The sequence below is a fragment of the Wolffia australiana genome, chromosome 7 (genome assembly GCF_029677425.1).
Source record: "Wolffia australiana isolate 7733 chromosome 7, ASM2967742v1".
NCBI classification, from domain to species: domain Eukaryota; kingdom Viridiplantae; phylum Streptophyta; class Magnoliopsida; order Alismatales; family Araceae; genus Wolffia; species Wolffia australiana.
In genome coordinates this window covers 2,188,272-2,205,000 of record NC_135841.1, presented here as the reverse complement: position 1 = coordinate 2,205,000, position 16,729 = coordinate 2,188,272, and the positions used below count along the sequence as shown (strand labels likewise).

Sequence of the window (16,729 nt, the reverse complement as noted above, 5' to 3'; positions counted from 1 at the left end):
CATCTGCAGTCTCTGGTACACCTTCAATCTCTCTCACTCCCATATCATCACCAAAATCCTCCAAAACTAAGATCCTTTTGATTTCAGCTTCCAAGAAGTCGTTACCTGATCCGTACTGCACTAAACCGATCATCATCATCATCATCGTCGTGGACATCACATCATTCTCATCGTCGGGGCAGAATATCCACCCCGTGAAAGAGGGTTAGGCCGAGGAGTTCTTCATCGTGGTGAGCCAACATATGGTGGAATCCTTCTGGTCGTGTGGCTGAGAGGAAACCTGCGAAAGGATCTCCGCCATCTAAGCTTCTCCACCGTCCCTATGCGGAACCATGGGCTTCATGGGCAACAAGGCAAGCAACTCCTCCCTTATGTTTTCCCCCTCATCTTCTCTCTCTCTACATAAAATCTCATCTTTCCCTACCAGGGCGCCATCTCCGTTAGCTTCTTCCTTCAGAAAAAAGAGCTTCTGCTTCGTCCGCTGCCATCTGTCATCCGGCGGGGCCATTGGAGATGAGCGGCGGCGCAACCGCGTTGCTGCCAAGACGCTGCATGCATCTTGATATTTAGGTATCAAGATTCTCTCTCACCCCGCCTTCCTTCACCGGCGGCGAAGGAAAACCCTCGACCATGAGTGAGAAACATTTGCCAAATCAAGACACAAAGTACACCTGATATAGATCATAATATTATAGTCTAGTTTCAAATTAATATTTCAAATTAATTTTTTATTGTGGCAGCCAGATAATTCTCTTGGGGGGGCTGAATTATAGAGTTTTGCTGCCCATGCCTGCGGCGAGAAGCTTGGATGCGAAGGAGGAATGGGTGACATTGTAGCAGAGGGACCAGGTGAGGTCTGCTCTGTCACCTATCGTCTATGCTACCCCCGACATGTAAACCAAACGAAAGAGCCTTCGTTTGTTTTATTCTCCGTCGTCCGTCTACGACCTTCAGTTCTGTGTGGTTTGTTTGAGTGGGTGAATATGGGATTTTTTTCTTATCTCCCACAATGAGGATGGCCATGTTTTCTCTCTTGTCTCTCTATACAGGTTTATCCTTTTTGTTGATTTTTAAAGTTTCTCAACATCTGGCGATGATTTATTGGTAATATTTATGATTTAAATAATTCAAGATACTGATTTTCTTCTCTCCTAGGATGAGGTCGGACGTGCTTCCTCTCTCTTCTCTCTCTACGCGAAGCGAGCATTGCGAGCAGGCCCCACTAGTACTTCATTAAAGGAAAACTTAACAAAATAGCATGACCTATATTTATGCTTGTATTTATACTAATTCTGAATAAAAAATACATCAGTAAAGTAAAAGAAAACTTTCCAAAAGAGCCTACGTATAAAGTTGTATGTATTATAACTCCGCAGAGAAAAAAAACTACAACTAGAATAAAAAGGAAACTTAACCAATGAGCCTACAGTTACATTTGTATTTACTGTAATTCCCAGGCGAAAAACACATCACTACTTGAATTAAAGAAAACTTACCAACATAGCCAATTTTTGCATTTGTATTTATTAAAATTATGACGAGAATATACACGACTATAATAAAAGAAAACCTACCAAAGGAGCCTACATATACACTCGTATTTATTATAATTCCCAAGAGAAAACAAACCACTGCTTAAATAAAAGAAAACTTACAGAAACAGCCTACACATACAGTTGTATTTATTTTAATTCGGAAGAGAAAATACATAACTAAAAAAAAAACCAAAGAGGCATACACTCGTATTTATTATAATTCCAATATAAAATACATCACTACTTAATAAAAGAAAACTGACCAAAATAACCTATATTTATATTTTTATTTATTATCAATGGACGAGAAAGCACACTAATTTTTTAAATAAATGAATACTTACAAAATAGCCTAAATATAAACCTTTATTTATCATCATTTCGAAAAGAAAACACATTCCTACTTAAATAAAAGAAAACTCGCTGAAAGAGCCGACATTTACACTCATATTTATCATAATTCCAAAGAGAAAACACATTATTACTCGAATAAAAGAAACCATCCCAAACTAGCCTACAGACACACTTGTATTTCCCATAAGAAATACATTATTAAAATAAAAGAAAACTTACCAAAAGAGACCACATATACACTTGTATTTATTATAACTCGGAAGAGAAAACAAACTACCACTAAAATAAAAGAAAACTTATCGAAATAGTCCACATATAAACATAGATTTATTAAAATTTACCAAAAGAGAAAATACTTGAATAAAAGAAAACTTACAAAAAGAGCCCACGTTAACGTCTTTTATTGAATATGATTCCGAAGAGAAAACAAACTACTACCCAAATAAAAGAAAACTTACCAAAAGTGCCCACAGTAACGCCTTGTATTTAATATAATTCCGAAAAGAAAACAAACTACTACTCGAGTAAAAAAACTTACCAAAATAGGCTACACTTACACTTGTATGTATTAAAATTCCAAAGAAAGAGCACACGACTACTAAAATAAAAGAAAACTTACCAAAAGAGCCAACACATAAACTTGTATTTATCAAAATTCACTTGAAGAAAAACAACTACTACTTAAATAAAAAGAAAACTTACCAAGAGAGCCAACATATAAACTTGTATTTATTAAAATTCCTTTGAAGAAAAATAACTACTACTTAAATAAAAAGAAAACTTACCAAAAGAGCCCACATATAAACTCTTATTTATTAAAATTCCCTTAGAGAAAACAAACTACTACTCAAATAAAAGAAAACTTACCAAAAAAACCGACACATAAACTTGAATTCATTAAAATCCCGAAGAGAAAATAAAATTCTATTTAAATAAAAGAAAACTTACCAGAAGAGCCCACATATAAACTTGAATTTATTAAAATCCTGATGAGAAAACAAACTACTACTTAAAAAAAAACTTACCAAAAGGTCTCACATATTAACTTGAATCGATTAAAATTCTGAAGAGAAAATAAACTACTACTTAAAGAAAAGAAACAAAGGAGCCCACATATACACTTGTGTGTATTAAAATTCCCTTGGAGAAAAAAGCTTCTATTTAAATGAAAGAAAAGTTACTAAATATCCCATATATAAACTTGTATTTATTAAAATTCCCTTAGAGAAAATAAACAACTGCTTAAATAAAAGACAACTTACCCACAAAGCCTACATCTACAATTGGAATTACTATAATTCCGAAGAGAAAACAAACTACTAATTAAATAAAAGAAAACTTACCAAAAGATCCCACATATAAATTTGTATTTATTAAAAATTGGGTTAATAGCACGAAATGTCCCAAACTTTTTCAAAAATCTGAGATATATCCCAAACTATTTTTTTGGCACGGTATATCTCAAACTCTCTAAGTAGACTCCGACATATCCGGGTTATGACATGGAATCCATCGTGGCTGCCAGGTGGATTTTCGGCCAGATTTTGACCTGGGTGGAATCCACTTGGCAGGCACGATGGATTCCACGTCATAACTGAGATTAACCCTTTTCTCTCTCTATCCTCGATCAAACCTAGTTGAGAGAGCGAGAGAGCGAGAGAGAGAGGCATTCTAGAGAGAGAGAGCGAGAGAGAGAGAGGCGTTCTAGAGAGAGAGAGATGTTCTAGAGAGAGAGACGTTCAATGTTGATATTTGTTTTTTTATAAGAGAGAGAGAGGTGTTCCAGAGAGAGAGAGAGGTTCTAGATATTGAATGCCTCTCTCTCTCTAGAAAGCGTCTCTCTCTCTCTCTCTCTTATCAAAAAAATGTCAACATTGAACGCCTCTCTCTCTAGAACGCTTCTCTCTCTCTCTAGAACGCTTCTCTCTCTCTCTAGAATGCCTCTCTCTCTCGCTCTCTCGCTCTCAGCTAGGTTTGATAGAGGATAGAGAGACAAAAGGGTTAATCCCGGTTATGACGTGGAATCCATCGTGCCTGCCAGGTGGATTCCGCCCAGGTCAAAATCTGGCCGGAGATCCACCTGGCAGCCACGATGGATTCCACGTCATAACCGGGATATGTCGGAGTCTACTTAGAGAGTTTGAGATATACCGTGCCAAAAAAATAGTTTGGGATATATCTCAGATTTTTGAAAAAGTTTGGGACATTTCATGCTATTAACCCTTAAAAATTCCATCAGAGAAAACAAACTACTACTCAAACAAAAGAAAACTTACCAAAAGAGCCACATATAAATGTGTATTTATTAAAATTCCCTTAGAGAAAATAAACTTCTATTTAAATAAAAAACTTACCAAAATATCCGACACATATAAACTTGTATTTTATCAAAATTCCGAAGAGAAGACAAACTACTACTCAAATAAAAGAAAACTGACCAAAAGAGCCCACATTAACGTCGTGTATTTATTATAATTCCGACGAGAAAATGGGGACGCGGAGAGTTCTCCACGTTAACAACTTCTCCCGCAGAGCCAGTGGATAAGCAGCGGAGAAGAGGAAGAAGAAGAACAAGAAGAAGAGGAAGAAGAAACCCTCGCAAAACCCCCGGCCAATGGCGGAAAGATCTCTCCGGAACTGACCGGAAGCTTCCATCCCGGCCGTCCATGGCGGCTCTGAGAGCGGCTCATCCGACGGGCACGGTCGGGACAGCTGGCAGCGGCCTGCCGACGCGGCGCCTGGTCTTCGGCTTTCCGGCGAGAGGCTGCCCCTGCTGGCGGCGGTCAACGCGGCTGCGCGCCAGGCTCAACGTGGCACACGTGGAAGGCATCCACGTGGCGGGGCAGTTACAACGGAAGCAACGGCCGGAGTCGGAGGTGGACGGCATCGGCGCGCTCCACGAGAGGATTCGAAAGGAGCTGGGGAAGAGGGACGCGGGGCCCACCGCGCCGGCCATGGAGTCGGCCGAGGCGGAGAGGTATATAAGCATGGTGAAGCAGCAGCAGGAGAGAGGGCTGCGGAAGCTGAAGGGGGAGAAGGGGGATGGGGAGGGCGGTTACGGTTACAGAGTCGATCCGTACACGCTCAGGCCGGGGGATTACGTCGTGCACAAGAGAGTGGGGGTGGGGAGGTTCGTCGGGATCAAGTACGATGTGGCGAGGGATTCGGCGGAGCCGATGGAGTATTTGTTCATCGAGTATGCGGACGGGATGGCCAAGCTGCCGGTGAAGAAGTCGAGGAAGATGCTTTATCGTTATAATCTGTGAGTTTTTCGCTGCGGTTTCTCTGTTTATTCTGTCTGGAGCTTGAAGAATTTTGTTTTTTTTTTTGGGGGAAAAAGAATTTTGTCTGTTTTTGCATTCAGTGTTTGGATTAATTGGAGAAAAATACGATTCTAATTTAAGGCTTGAATTCGTTGGAGAACTCAGTGGATCTCGATCTTTGCCGAATAGTTATAATTTTTTCCACATTCGGTGTTTGGATGCAGAAAAAGTTGTGTTTCTACCTTGAGCGTTGAATCTATGAGAAAGCTCGAGGAGTCTCCTGCTTGGCCGATTTATTACTAATTTTTCCTGATTATTAATTTACGAGGAAGAGGCTTTATCGTTATAATCTGTGAGTTTTTCGCTGCGGTTTCTTTTTTGCTTTTTGGCTCGATTGCTGCGGTTTCTCTGTTTAATCTGTCTGGAGCTTGGAGAATTATTATTTTTTTTTGTTTTTGGAAAAAGATTTTTGTCTGTTTTTGCATTCTGTGTTTGGATTAATTGGAGAAAAATACGGTTCTAATTTGAGGCTTGAATTCGTTGGAGAACTCAGTGGATCTCGATCTTTGCTGAATAGTTGTAATTTTTTCCACATTCAGTGTTTGGATGCAGAAAGAATTGTGTTTCTACTTTGACCCTTGAATTTATTAGAGAGCTCGAGGAATCTACTTCGTGGCCGAATACTTATATTTTTTTCCATATTCGGTGTTTGGATGCAGAAAAATGGACGTTTCTACTCTAAGCCCTTGAATTTATTACAGAACTCGATGAATCTACTTTTTGGCCGAATAATTATAATATTTTCGACATTCTGTGTTTGGATGCAGAAACAATTGTGTTTCTACTCTGAGCCTTGAATTTATGAGAGAGCTCGATGAGTCTCCTGCTTGGCCGATTCATTAATATTTTTGTCCTCATTCAGTGTTTGGATGCATAAAAATTGACGTTTCTACTCTGAGTTTTTAATTCATTGGAGAACTTGATGCGTCTCCTTCTTGGCCGAATAATTATGATTTTTTCCACATTCGGTGTTTGAATGCAGAAAAAAAATTGTGTTTCTACTCTGAGCCTTGAATTTATGAGAGAGCTCGATGAGTCTCCTGCTTGGCCGATTCATTACTATTTTTTTCCTCATTCAGTGTTTGGATGTAGAGAAATTGATGTCTCTACTTTGAGCCTTGAATTTATGTGAGAGCTCGATGAATCTCCTGCTTGGCCGATTGATTATTAATTTTTTCCTCATTCAGTGTTTAGATGCAGAAAAATTGATGTTTCTATGTTGAGCCTTTAATTCATTGGAGAACTCGATGCATCTCCTTCTTGGCTGAAGAATCATGATTTTTTCCACATTATGTGTTTGGATGTAGAAAAACATTACGGTTCTACTAGGCCTTGAACTCATTGAAGAACTCAATGAATCTCTATCTCACGGAAGTAATTAGAAAGGTCTTCAAAAGATTATGTGTTTGGACACGGGAAAATTTACATTTGTACGATGCCTTCAATTCAACGGAGAGTTTTTGAATCTCATACTCGCCAAAACAATTTTGAAATTCATCAAAACATTCATTCTGGATCCAGAAAAGTTCACGTTTCTATACTATCACGAATTCGTTGAAGAACTCTCTGATCATCAGTGTTGAGGACCAGCAGTTTAACATCATAACCTTTATGCAGTCCAAACGAAACAAAGAAGCCACGTGCATTGAGCAAACTGTCTGACACAAGTGCTTGGGAAAGGAGAAGGACGAAGGGAAAGATTGCAATTCAAAAAATGGTTGTCGATTTGATGGAGCTTTACTTGCATAGGCTAAAACAAAAGAGACCGCCCTACCCAAAAACTTCGGGCATGGAACAGTTCGCCTCTCTTTTTCCGTTTGAGCCCACTCAAGATCAAAAGCAGGTACGACAGCAAAAATAAATTTGTGGCATTGTGTTTTTTTTCCCTTTTTTTCTGTGTGTCCATCGTGCAGGCGCCCAATAGGGCCTTTTTTCATATTTTTCCTCAGTTTTATCAGTCTGGTGGACAGTCAATGCTTGCCAAGAGTAACGTACTTTGGGGCTCGAAACGAACCATGATATATTTGGAAATATGATGAGTTTCATGGAGCAAGAGTTTAGTCTCTTGAAATAAAAGTAACTGTTGAAAAGCGTAACGAAAACTTAATAGTTCCATCAAGTAATCCACACCTTTCCCACTTATTGATCACTTTCTACGTTCCTATGGATGAAGAAATATACAGTATATGGGTTTTCTCTTCTTAATATCAAAATTTCTAAGGCAATCGCTTAGGAATTTCTTTACAAAGAGAAATAGAGATGATTATTTGTATAGTGATACCTCACTGAAATAAATGGCCTCCAGCCTGATTTCAATCACCATCTGGTATTTAATTCCTCCCTCGAGTTGTGGTTTATAGACTAGATGAGAGTGACGTTCTACACATAGATCGAGCTATGTGGTTGAAATCCTAATGAAGTTTCGTCAGAGTTGTGTGTTTCTTCTCTGACCATACATGATGAACAATTGACTAGTTTGGCCACATCGGTGCAGCAAAGGGTATTTTTCATGAAAGCTCCACTATGCTTCATGTCTCTCATGATCCAGAATGTCTGAATTAATGCAGAAATATGATTGATCTAAGCATATCAAGGATGCTCTTTGTCTGAATGAGAAATGCTCCTAGAATGATGCTCTCAATATCTGGATTCAGAAGTACGGCAAATCACATTCTGTTTTTTATTTGACATTGTTTTTTTTAAAGAAATTTTTTATTTGAAGTTATGCTTGTTTCGACTGACTTCACATTATAAACTCGACTAGTGATGATAAAGGATTAGGGTTGCTGTAAGGCATGTTTCCTCATGTTGTTTTTGTCTGAATTCGGAAGTTAGAAGGCAACTATTTTTTCACTTTTCCGGGGACGTTTTGTGATCCCCAGTGGGCCATCCCGAAAGGGCCCATTTTCAGCAGGCTGCCTGCAGTGAGGAGGTGTTGCATTAGGCAGGTTTTGGACAATCAGGGTGAACTTTCTTAATTCCCAACTTTCTTGTTTTCTGTTTACTCATCTCCCTTATATTGATTTCTTCCCCTCTTTTTGTTCTGTGCAGTAGCATTTCCCTTTCCAAGCTCTCCTTTTACCTTCCTAATCCGATCTCGGATAAATTTTCGGATGGTTTCTCCAATATTTCATTAATTTTACCCTGAGAACTTTGTGGAACTCCTCCATATTCCACTCACAAAATTCAAAGTTAGGGATGCAATCAAAGACTCTCATGAGGAAGGAGGACCTTTACAACAAAAGGAAAAGAAAACATAAGTCTTGTAGTCATCGAAGCGAAGTAGATTACTTATATTTCTAGAGATGGTGATCTTATTTAATTCCTTACTGGTTTTTGCTCAGATTCCTTATTTAATTCATTTGATTTTATGATTACGCGAGGAAGAATGGAAATTACTATTGCATGTCAACTCATAATCCACAAAATTTGAAGCATTATTTAGCCCAATGATTGGTGAAGATATGCTGATTTGACGTGATCCAATAACCTTTGGTTTTCCTTTAAAATGCCTTGGAGAATCTTTCTTTTCCATTTTTCTCCTTTCTACCTAGAATGCTTTGAGGTCGCACACTTACTCAACTTTGTTGATTCTTTGTATTTGCAGGCCTTCATCGACGTCGAAAATGATTTGACAGAAAGAGAAACTCCCATGGACAGATTGATCTGTGGGGATGTTGGATTCGGTAAGACTGAAGTTGCCCTTCGGGCAATCTTTTGCGTTGTCGAAGCAGGAAGACAAGCTATGGTTTTGGCACCGACCATTGTCCTGGCGAAGCAGCACTTCGATGTGATCTCCGAACGTTTTTCTCATTATCCTGACATTAAAGTCGGACTTCTAAGTAGGTTTCAGGTAGGTTATTTTTTGACGAATTTTTCTTTCAAATTTTTTTTTAAAGAATTTTAATTTTCTGGTAGATAATTTAGAAAATGAGATAATCCTTTAGTTTTTGCATCGTTTTCATTATTGTTCTTCTCTAACACTTAGTACTTGTCTCTTGAAGATCAAATATTTCTAGTCTTTTCCTTTGAGCTATTAGAAAATGTCAGAAATCTGGTTTTTTCATAGAGAATCCTGCCACCCTAGGACTCATACTTTCATTCCATTTCATCTGCCTTAATAAGGCAGACAGGATACTACAAAGTTGGATAAAACATCCTATTCAATTTATTTGAAAAAAAACCGTATTAAAGACTGACTAGGCCTCCCACCTGTTGTCCAACAATAAATATCAATCTATGACAAACTTATATCTATTTTTCGTATCATGTCATTGTTTTCTGATTTCTGATTAGTTTCTGATTTCATCATGTCATTGTTTTATTTTCATCTTTCAGACCAAGTCGGAGAAAGAGAGTTATCTTTCAATGATTAAAGATGGGGAATTGGATATCATTGTTGGGACTCACGCACTTCTGGGAAACCGGGTTGTATATAACAACCTTGGTTTGCTAGTTGTCGATGAAGAGCAGGTATGTTTAATCCATCTCTTTTTGCAATAGCGCGTTGATGTAGTTTGGAAGGCCCTATATGTAGAAGGTGTCAACTTCTTATTAATTGGGGATATAAGGGATACAAGGGAGTTACGTGTAATGGAAAAGGAAATGTTTGGGATATGGAAATAACAAATTCGGAGTTGCTAGCTGACAGAAACCTAGAATTGAAAGAGGCTCACCCTCATAAGATTGATTTTGGGTTCATTACATGGTAATTAAAGTGGGAAAGAGAGAGAGAGTGTCCAAAATGAGCCCATGTCAATGGCCAATTACACAGAGATAGAAGAGAGAAGAAAGAAACACATTCAACATAAGGCAGTGTAGCTATCATTTCATGCTCTGAATACAGTTTCTTTTAAATTCATATGAATCCAAACCTTAAAACATTTACTTCACTTACATGGATTTTTTTTTGAAAGGAGCTTACGTGGCTCATTTATGATGAATTGATTCCCCCTCGTGTTTTTTCTTGACCGTTGTGCACAAATTATGGTTAAGACTGTGCCTGCCATTTCCATGGTGGATCTGATATCTAACTGAAACCCCGTGAGAACAATATTCTGATTCAATGACTTAAAGTGGATTGGCTGGTGATCTTTGAGAGGGAATTAACTTCTCCTGTTTTTCTCTGATCGTAGTTACCTTACGGACTTTATGGAAACTCGGCTAGACTATGAGCGAGGGTGTTGGGTTGTTTGGTTCCATTTTAACTGTAGGAAATAAGTTTATGAACACAAAACGTGGGCCTACTTCATTCTTTCTCTTATGATTTTTGGTTTCTAACCGTTATAATCCTTGATGTCATCATCGACTGATATTAATAAATTTAACCTCTAGCTCGTATTTGACTTACGCGCTTTCCTTTATTTTTGTATGCTCATTAAAATTGACAAACGTTTGGCGTAGTTATGTGGGCAATACATTGGGTTGACCACCGAGTTCGGGTGGTCTTCCCTCTTTTCATTCAAAAAGAAATAATGCATGCTTTACTTATTTCTTCGATGTTGACCCAGTATATCTCGTTCTCTAAAACAGAGATTTGGTGTCAAACAAAAAGAGAGAATTGCGTCATTCAAGACATCTATTGATGTTCTGACACTTTCTGCCACACCTATTCCACGCACACTTTACTTGGCCTTGACTGGCTTCCGTGATGCAAGGTAATACTTCCAAGTCCAGCCGACATTATATTATAATTTAGTGATTGACATATTTGAAAGCTTTTAATAATCAGCTAAATTCTTTCATTTAGAATCCTATCTACCTTGTTATTTTATCCTATGCTTTAGTCCTTTGGTGTTTACACACAATTTCCTTGCTCATATGAATTAGTTCTACTTTCATTTCTTACATTCTGGGGTATGATAAATGGGAAAAACGTGGCTGTCTAATGTTCTTGCCGAGTAAAAATCAAAATTGTGCTATGATTTTACTTCGGGGACATAACGTGATGGAACAATGATTCATCTTATTGACTGTTTGGACTGGTTCGGATTCATATGAAGTATCATGGTAGGTAATCGTTTTTCATAGTAGTGGATTCCGATAAGTCAGGGGCAAGCAGATGCGTTCCATACTTTATATTTAACCTTTCATATTCACTTTGTTAGGTTGATGTTACAACTGTACTTGCCTCTTATTTGGTCAAACCACAGTTGAGTTTCTTAGGTCCCATGATGCGGATCCTTGGAAGCTATATAAATTGGTCAACATATGTGAAGTATGTTCCAAAGTTTTTCACCAAGACAGTATAGTTTCATTCTGAAGCTGACTTGAACTAAATAGTGAGAAATGTGGAAGTCAATTGGGGGATGGAAATTGATCGTCGGCGAGAGAGAAAGAGAGATAGATAGACGAGAAAGATTTCCCAACAAGAGAAAATGATTTAATAAAAAGAAGCTTTATGAGTATATGTCAGCAAGAGTTATAAAAAATGTGAAAATTGTCAAGAATATCATTGTACACCGAGTATTTTTCTTATTGATTCAATTCTACTATCATGTCGTTAGTCTGTAAATGCTTATTTCGTCCTGTTTTATCAATCTGTTAGCCTGTATTTTGTTTTTTGCTGCATTACCTTGTTTTTTTTTGGTAATGCGTTACTTAATTTTAAATTGTTTTTTGTGTTCCAGCTTGATAACTACGCCACCTCCGGAGAGAGTTCCCATAAAAACAAATCTATCATCCTACAGCAAAGAAAAGATTTTAGAGGCGATAAAGTTTGAGCTTGACCGCGGGGGTCAAGTCTTCTACGTTCTTCCTCGGATTAAAGGTCATGTCTTCACGTTGAAGTTTTAATATTTTTTCTGAAGAAATCCAAGTTTTTATCCGAGTTGAATGTCCTGGCTTGTTCATGAAAGACCTGCCTCTCGCTTTATTCTTTTGAAACCTAATTTTTTTTGGAAGAATGACATTATCATGAGGTTTACTTGATTTCTTCAGTTCAAAAAAACCTTGTCTTTCTACTGAAGTATAGCTTTTGCATTGAAGTCTAACAGGTCTTGAAGAAGTGATGGAACTTCTTGAAGAATCTTTTCCTCAAGTCTCTATTGCCATTGCTCATGGAAAGGTGCTTTTATTTGGGTTATATGTCCACCATTATCATGAGATGTTTCCTGTGCGAAATTTCCCCTTTCAATTACCCGATCAGCTACATCTTTTTCATGATTTTAGAGAAAAATCAATATCATTTACTGTTAAACAATACTTATGACATTTTCACTTCCGAATAAAGTATATTGTGACCTAGGGCTCTGCAATTCGATCTGAGAGATTGAATAAGGTATCTGACCGGACTTTAAACTCCCAGATCCATGTCAGTCTCGATCAGCAATTGAGCCCAGTGGATCTTGATCTGTCCCAATGAATCGATCAACTAAGGAGCCAACTCTTTCTACCTACCGTCTTGACACATGGTTTCCCTTGATTGGACGCCCTTGCCAGTTCCATTTAACGGGCTTACCACCCCTAATGGACCCAACCGTTAGATCTGATCATCGATCAATCATCCAATGGGCTGATTCATTGGATAGACCCTTTGGCTGTTGATATGAACCTACTTTAATTGTGATCAGAGTCGGACAGCTTGAATCTTTTGATCAGATTCAGTGCAATACGATTGGATCTCCGAGCTCTATTATGGCCAATTAATTTGGCCAGATTCTTAGCCGATCCACTTAATTATCTCTTCCAAAATGTTAGATGAAGAACACATGTCGATCAGCAGCCTGTTGAGGGAAACAAGGGAATATGACAATAATATTTGCATCTTAACGTTCGTCATATTAATGTATCTCATGTCAGTTGAGACGAAACATTCGGCATGCATTTTATTTATGCATATGCTAGACATTTCGGCCCATTTGTATCAAATTTAGAATTAAAAGTTTAAATTGGATTTTGTTATTATTCTTTGTCTACATTCTGAAATATTTTTCTATGTACATTCTTTCCTCAGCAATATTCTAAGCAGCTGGAAGATACCATGGAGAAGTTCTGTCTTGGTGAAATTAAGATTCTGATTTGCACAAATATAGTGGAGAGTGGGCTGGACATCCAGAATGCCAACACCATCATCATTCAAGATGTTCACCAATTTGGCCTGGCGCAGCTATATCAGGTCCAAACGACTCTCTAGACTTTGGATCTGAATCGTGTTTATGGAATTTCCTTCTCAACAAAAGGATTCATTGGTAGTTTTTTCAAACTGCTTTTCTATTTTTCACATTATTGCATGGAGTTCCTATTTATGTTTATTTCTATTAAGCCCTCTTTCTTGTTGTAATATTTCTTAAAAACCCCTTGCTCCTTATATTTAAAAACATGTCCGCAGGACAATTCACCTGCTCATGTTTGTAATTGGCTGAAATTGTATTTATATATATATTTTTAACCCATCTCATTGATCTCATCGAGCAGTTGCGGGGGCGAGTTGGACGAGCAGATAAGGAAGCCTTTGCCTTTTTGTTTTATCCAGAGAAGTCTCTTCTCTCTGATCAAGCATTGGTAAGCAAATAATGGCAAACTCTCTTTTTTCCAGGCATATAATGCGAAAGATTTTTCATTGTCCTGATCTTGGGTGGCTGTTTATGGATGGGCTCTAAGCAGGAAAGATTGGCTGCTCTTGAGGAGTGTCATGAACTCGGCCAAGGTTTCCAGCTGGCAGAGAGAGACATGGCCATTCGGGGTTTTGGAAATATTTTTGGTGAGCAGCAGACGGGTGACGTTGGCAACGTGGGCATTGATCTCTTCTTCGAAATGCTTTTTGAAAGCCTGTCAAAGGTTCCTCATCTTCCTCTGAACTCGATATCTTGCACATTCTTTATTTCTCATTTATTATATATTTTCCTCCGTGTCCATGTTTTTTCTTGCGCTTTCTTTCTTCTTCTCTTAAAAATTAGGATTTGACCATGCAAAATCGTATTCTTTCTTCTCTTTTAATTCAAAAAAAAAAATCATCCTGTCATGCTCATCCGTTTTCAATTTTTGATAAAAAGTGGTTTCTCCCATGCCAATACACGTTCTCCCTCCAATAATTTTTTCGCTGCACTGTCAGATTCATCTGTTACTCGCTTCTCTCTCTCTATCATTAGTTGCATGTTCTTAACCATCTTTCCTCTATCTTTTTCATAATTTTATTAAACTTGAATTTTCCTTGCTCACCCTTTTTTCCATAAAGTTCACTCCAAGTTAGAATTCTGTAATACTCTATCTCTATCTATATCTCTTTCTCTCTCGCTATCCCCCCATCTCTTCTCTATCTTTGCCTTAATCTCTATTTTTCTCTTGATCTCTGTCTTTGGTGGTCACCGTGAATGCTTGAACGCATGCTTGGTTTGTTTGACCACAGGTTGAAGAGCACCGACTCGTCTCCCTTCCCTACGATACAGTCCAGGTATGAAGTTTCTCTCTCTTCCATGAACACAAGAAAGAGAATCACGTCTGCATACATCTCTTTTGCCAGCTGGATATCAGCATAAACGCCCACCTCTCGTCCGATTACATTGACCATCTCGAAAACCCTCTCGAGCTGATCAACGACGCAGAGATGGCAGCCCAGAAGGACATCTGGGCTCTAATGCACTTCACTGACAGCTTCCGCAGGCAGTACGGCAAAGAACCCCTTCCCATGGAGGTAATTATTCTCATCATTATGATGTCTATGATTCGAGTAATGATAACTTCAAGTGATGGTGTTGGCAACAACAAGTTTTGTGGTTAGAGATGATGATTTTTTTCTGGGAATGGAAGTGGGAAGATCATCTGAAATCCGTGGTTAGAGATGATGATGATGATCGATTGGTTGAATGTTTGATTATGATAATGGTGATGATGATCATGATACTGGTGATAGTAGTAACCTTTTTGGACCAGGTTATTATGATGATGATGACCATGATAATGATGGTCATGATGGTGATGTTGATTACAGTGATTAATTATGATGATGGCAATGATAACCATGATAATGATGATCATGATGTTGGTGGTCATGATGATGATGATAACTATGATCATTATATTGATGATAATAGTAGTTTTTTTGGGGCAGATCAATGATGATCATCATGATAACAACGGCAGGAGCCTTTTTTTGTCGGAGATGATGATGATGATGATGGTCTTGAGATTTATGATAAAAGTAGCTTTTTTGGGGTTGATGATCATGATGATGATGACGATGACCATGATAAATGACACTTTTTTTTGGTAGAGATGATACTAGTAGCCTGTTTCGGGCAAATTACCATGATGATGTTGTCCATGGCAACGTTTTACGAAGCCAACATATTTTAGGAAAAGATGATGATGATGGTGTTGAGATAATGATGATCATGATCATTGCCTTTTTTGGTGAAGATTATTTTCATGATGATGGCCATGGCAGTGATGGTATTCATTATGATGAGGATGACAATGATAATTTTAGGAGGATTATGATGACCATGCTGATAATGATGCTGAGAACACTTAGGCAGACAATAACGATGATATACATTCTTTGTAATAGATCATATTGAAGAAACTCTATGTCAGAAGAATGGCAGCGGATCTGGGCATCAGCAGAATATACAACATGGGGAAGATCGTGTGCATGAAAACAGACATGAGCAAGCGGGTTTTCAAGATCATGACAGATTCCATGGTTTCCGAGGTCCACCGTAACTCCCTCGTCTTCGAAGGCGATGAGATCAAGGTTCCAATTCTGTCCCCTATCTTCCAACTTATTCCCACAAATATTTATTTCATTGTGATCTTTGCGGTGTTTGGAGAAATCAAGGACAACTCCATTGTGACCATTAGAACGCAGGGTCAATAGTATCGCTCCCTAATTGTGTAGGGGGTTTTATGTAAAGTTGCAATATCTATCTCCCTAATTGAGTAGGTTGGGTTTTATGTAAAGTTGCAATATCTATCTCCCTAATTGAGTAGGTTGGGTTTTATGTAAAGTTGCAATATCTATCTCCCTAATTGAGTAGGTTGGGTTTTATGTAAAGTTGCAATATCTATCTCCTTATTACTCTCAAATATATATATATATATATCTCCCTATTTGAGGCAAATAGACTGTTAATGAAAGTCACCAAAAAATAACTGTAAATATTTATCTGTCTGGTTGCAGGCTGAGCTTCTTCTGGAACTGCCAGCAGGGCAGCTTCTGAATTGGATATTTCAGTGCTTGAGCGAGCTCTACGCCTCTTTACCCGCGCTCGTCAAGTACTGACTTCGCGGGATTTTTTTAATTTATTCCAATTTTGGCACGGGAAGACGGTCCACGACGACCCTGGAAAGTCACGGTCCGCAAGTCCCGAAGCGGAGGCTGACCAAGGGAAAAAAGTGGCCTTGGAACGAGGTAAGCATATTTTTTGAAAATATTTATTTCTTTTTTTGACGTTGAGGCTGGGAAAGGCGGAGGTTACGTGGGCACTTGAAATGGTGTAATACAGAAAAATGGGAACTTAATACAGAAAATTAGGACATTGCTTTATTCTTTAAGATAAAAGAGGGACCATGAATCAT

At 38.3% G+C, this 16,729-nt stretch overlaps 1 protein-coding gene and 1 long non-coding RNA gene across 10 annotated transcripts in view; both read left to right on the top strand.

The window, feature by feature from the left end:
• The window catches only part of LOC144705883 (uncharacterized), a 9,481-nt gene extending 8,414 nt beyond the window's left edge, over positions 1 to 1,067 (top strand). For 4 of the 8 annotated variants that reach the window (XR_013582129.1, XR_013582131.1, XR_013582130.1 and 1 more), the window contains 4 exons: positions 1 to 15; positions 88 to 353; positions 428 to 665; positions 741 to 1,034. The exon at positions 1 to 15 is cut by the window's left edge. This is a non-coding gene — a long non-coding RNA (uncharacterized LOC144705883). Of the gene's footprint in view, positions 16 to 87; positions 354 to 427; positions 666 to 740 lie in introns of all 8 variants that reach the window. The other 4 variants (XR_013582134.1, XR_013582136.1, XR_013582135.1 and 1 more) reach the window with 4 other exon arrangements.
• A 3,307-nt stretch (positions 1,068 to 4,374) lies between these two features.
• LOC144705131 (DEAD/DEAH box helicase) lies at positions 4,375 to 16,697 on the top strand. Of its 2 annotated transcripts, none has more exons than XM_078577670.1 (14): positions 4,375 to 5,151; positions 6,830 to 7,055; positions 8,820 to 9,065; positions 9,551 to 9,685; positions 10,745 to 10,869; positions 11,842 to 11,981; positions 12,208 to 12,278; positions 13,167 to 13,328; positions 13,628 to 13,714; positions 13,814 to 13,990; positions 14,559 to 14,603; positions 14,673 to 14,843; positions 15,720 to 15,905; positions 16,332 to 16,697. In XM_078577670.1, the coding sequence occupies exons 1-14, from the start codon at positions 4,556 to 4,558 to the stop codon at positions 16,431 to 16,433; spliced, it is 2,469 nt and encodes an 822-aa protein (XP_078433796.1). In that variant the 5' UTR covers positions 4,375 to 4,555; the 3' UTR covers positions 16,434 to 16,697. The 2 variants fall into 2 exon arrangements, with proteins under 2 accessions (XP_078433796.1, XP_078433798.1); XM_078577672.1 differs by having other exon boundaries at positions 4,376 to 5,151; positions 13,817 to 13,990.
• The last annotated feature ends 32 nt before the right edge of the window (positions 16,698 to 16,729 follow it).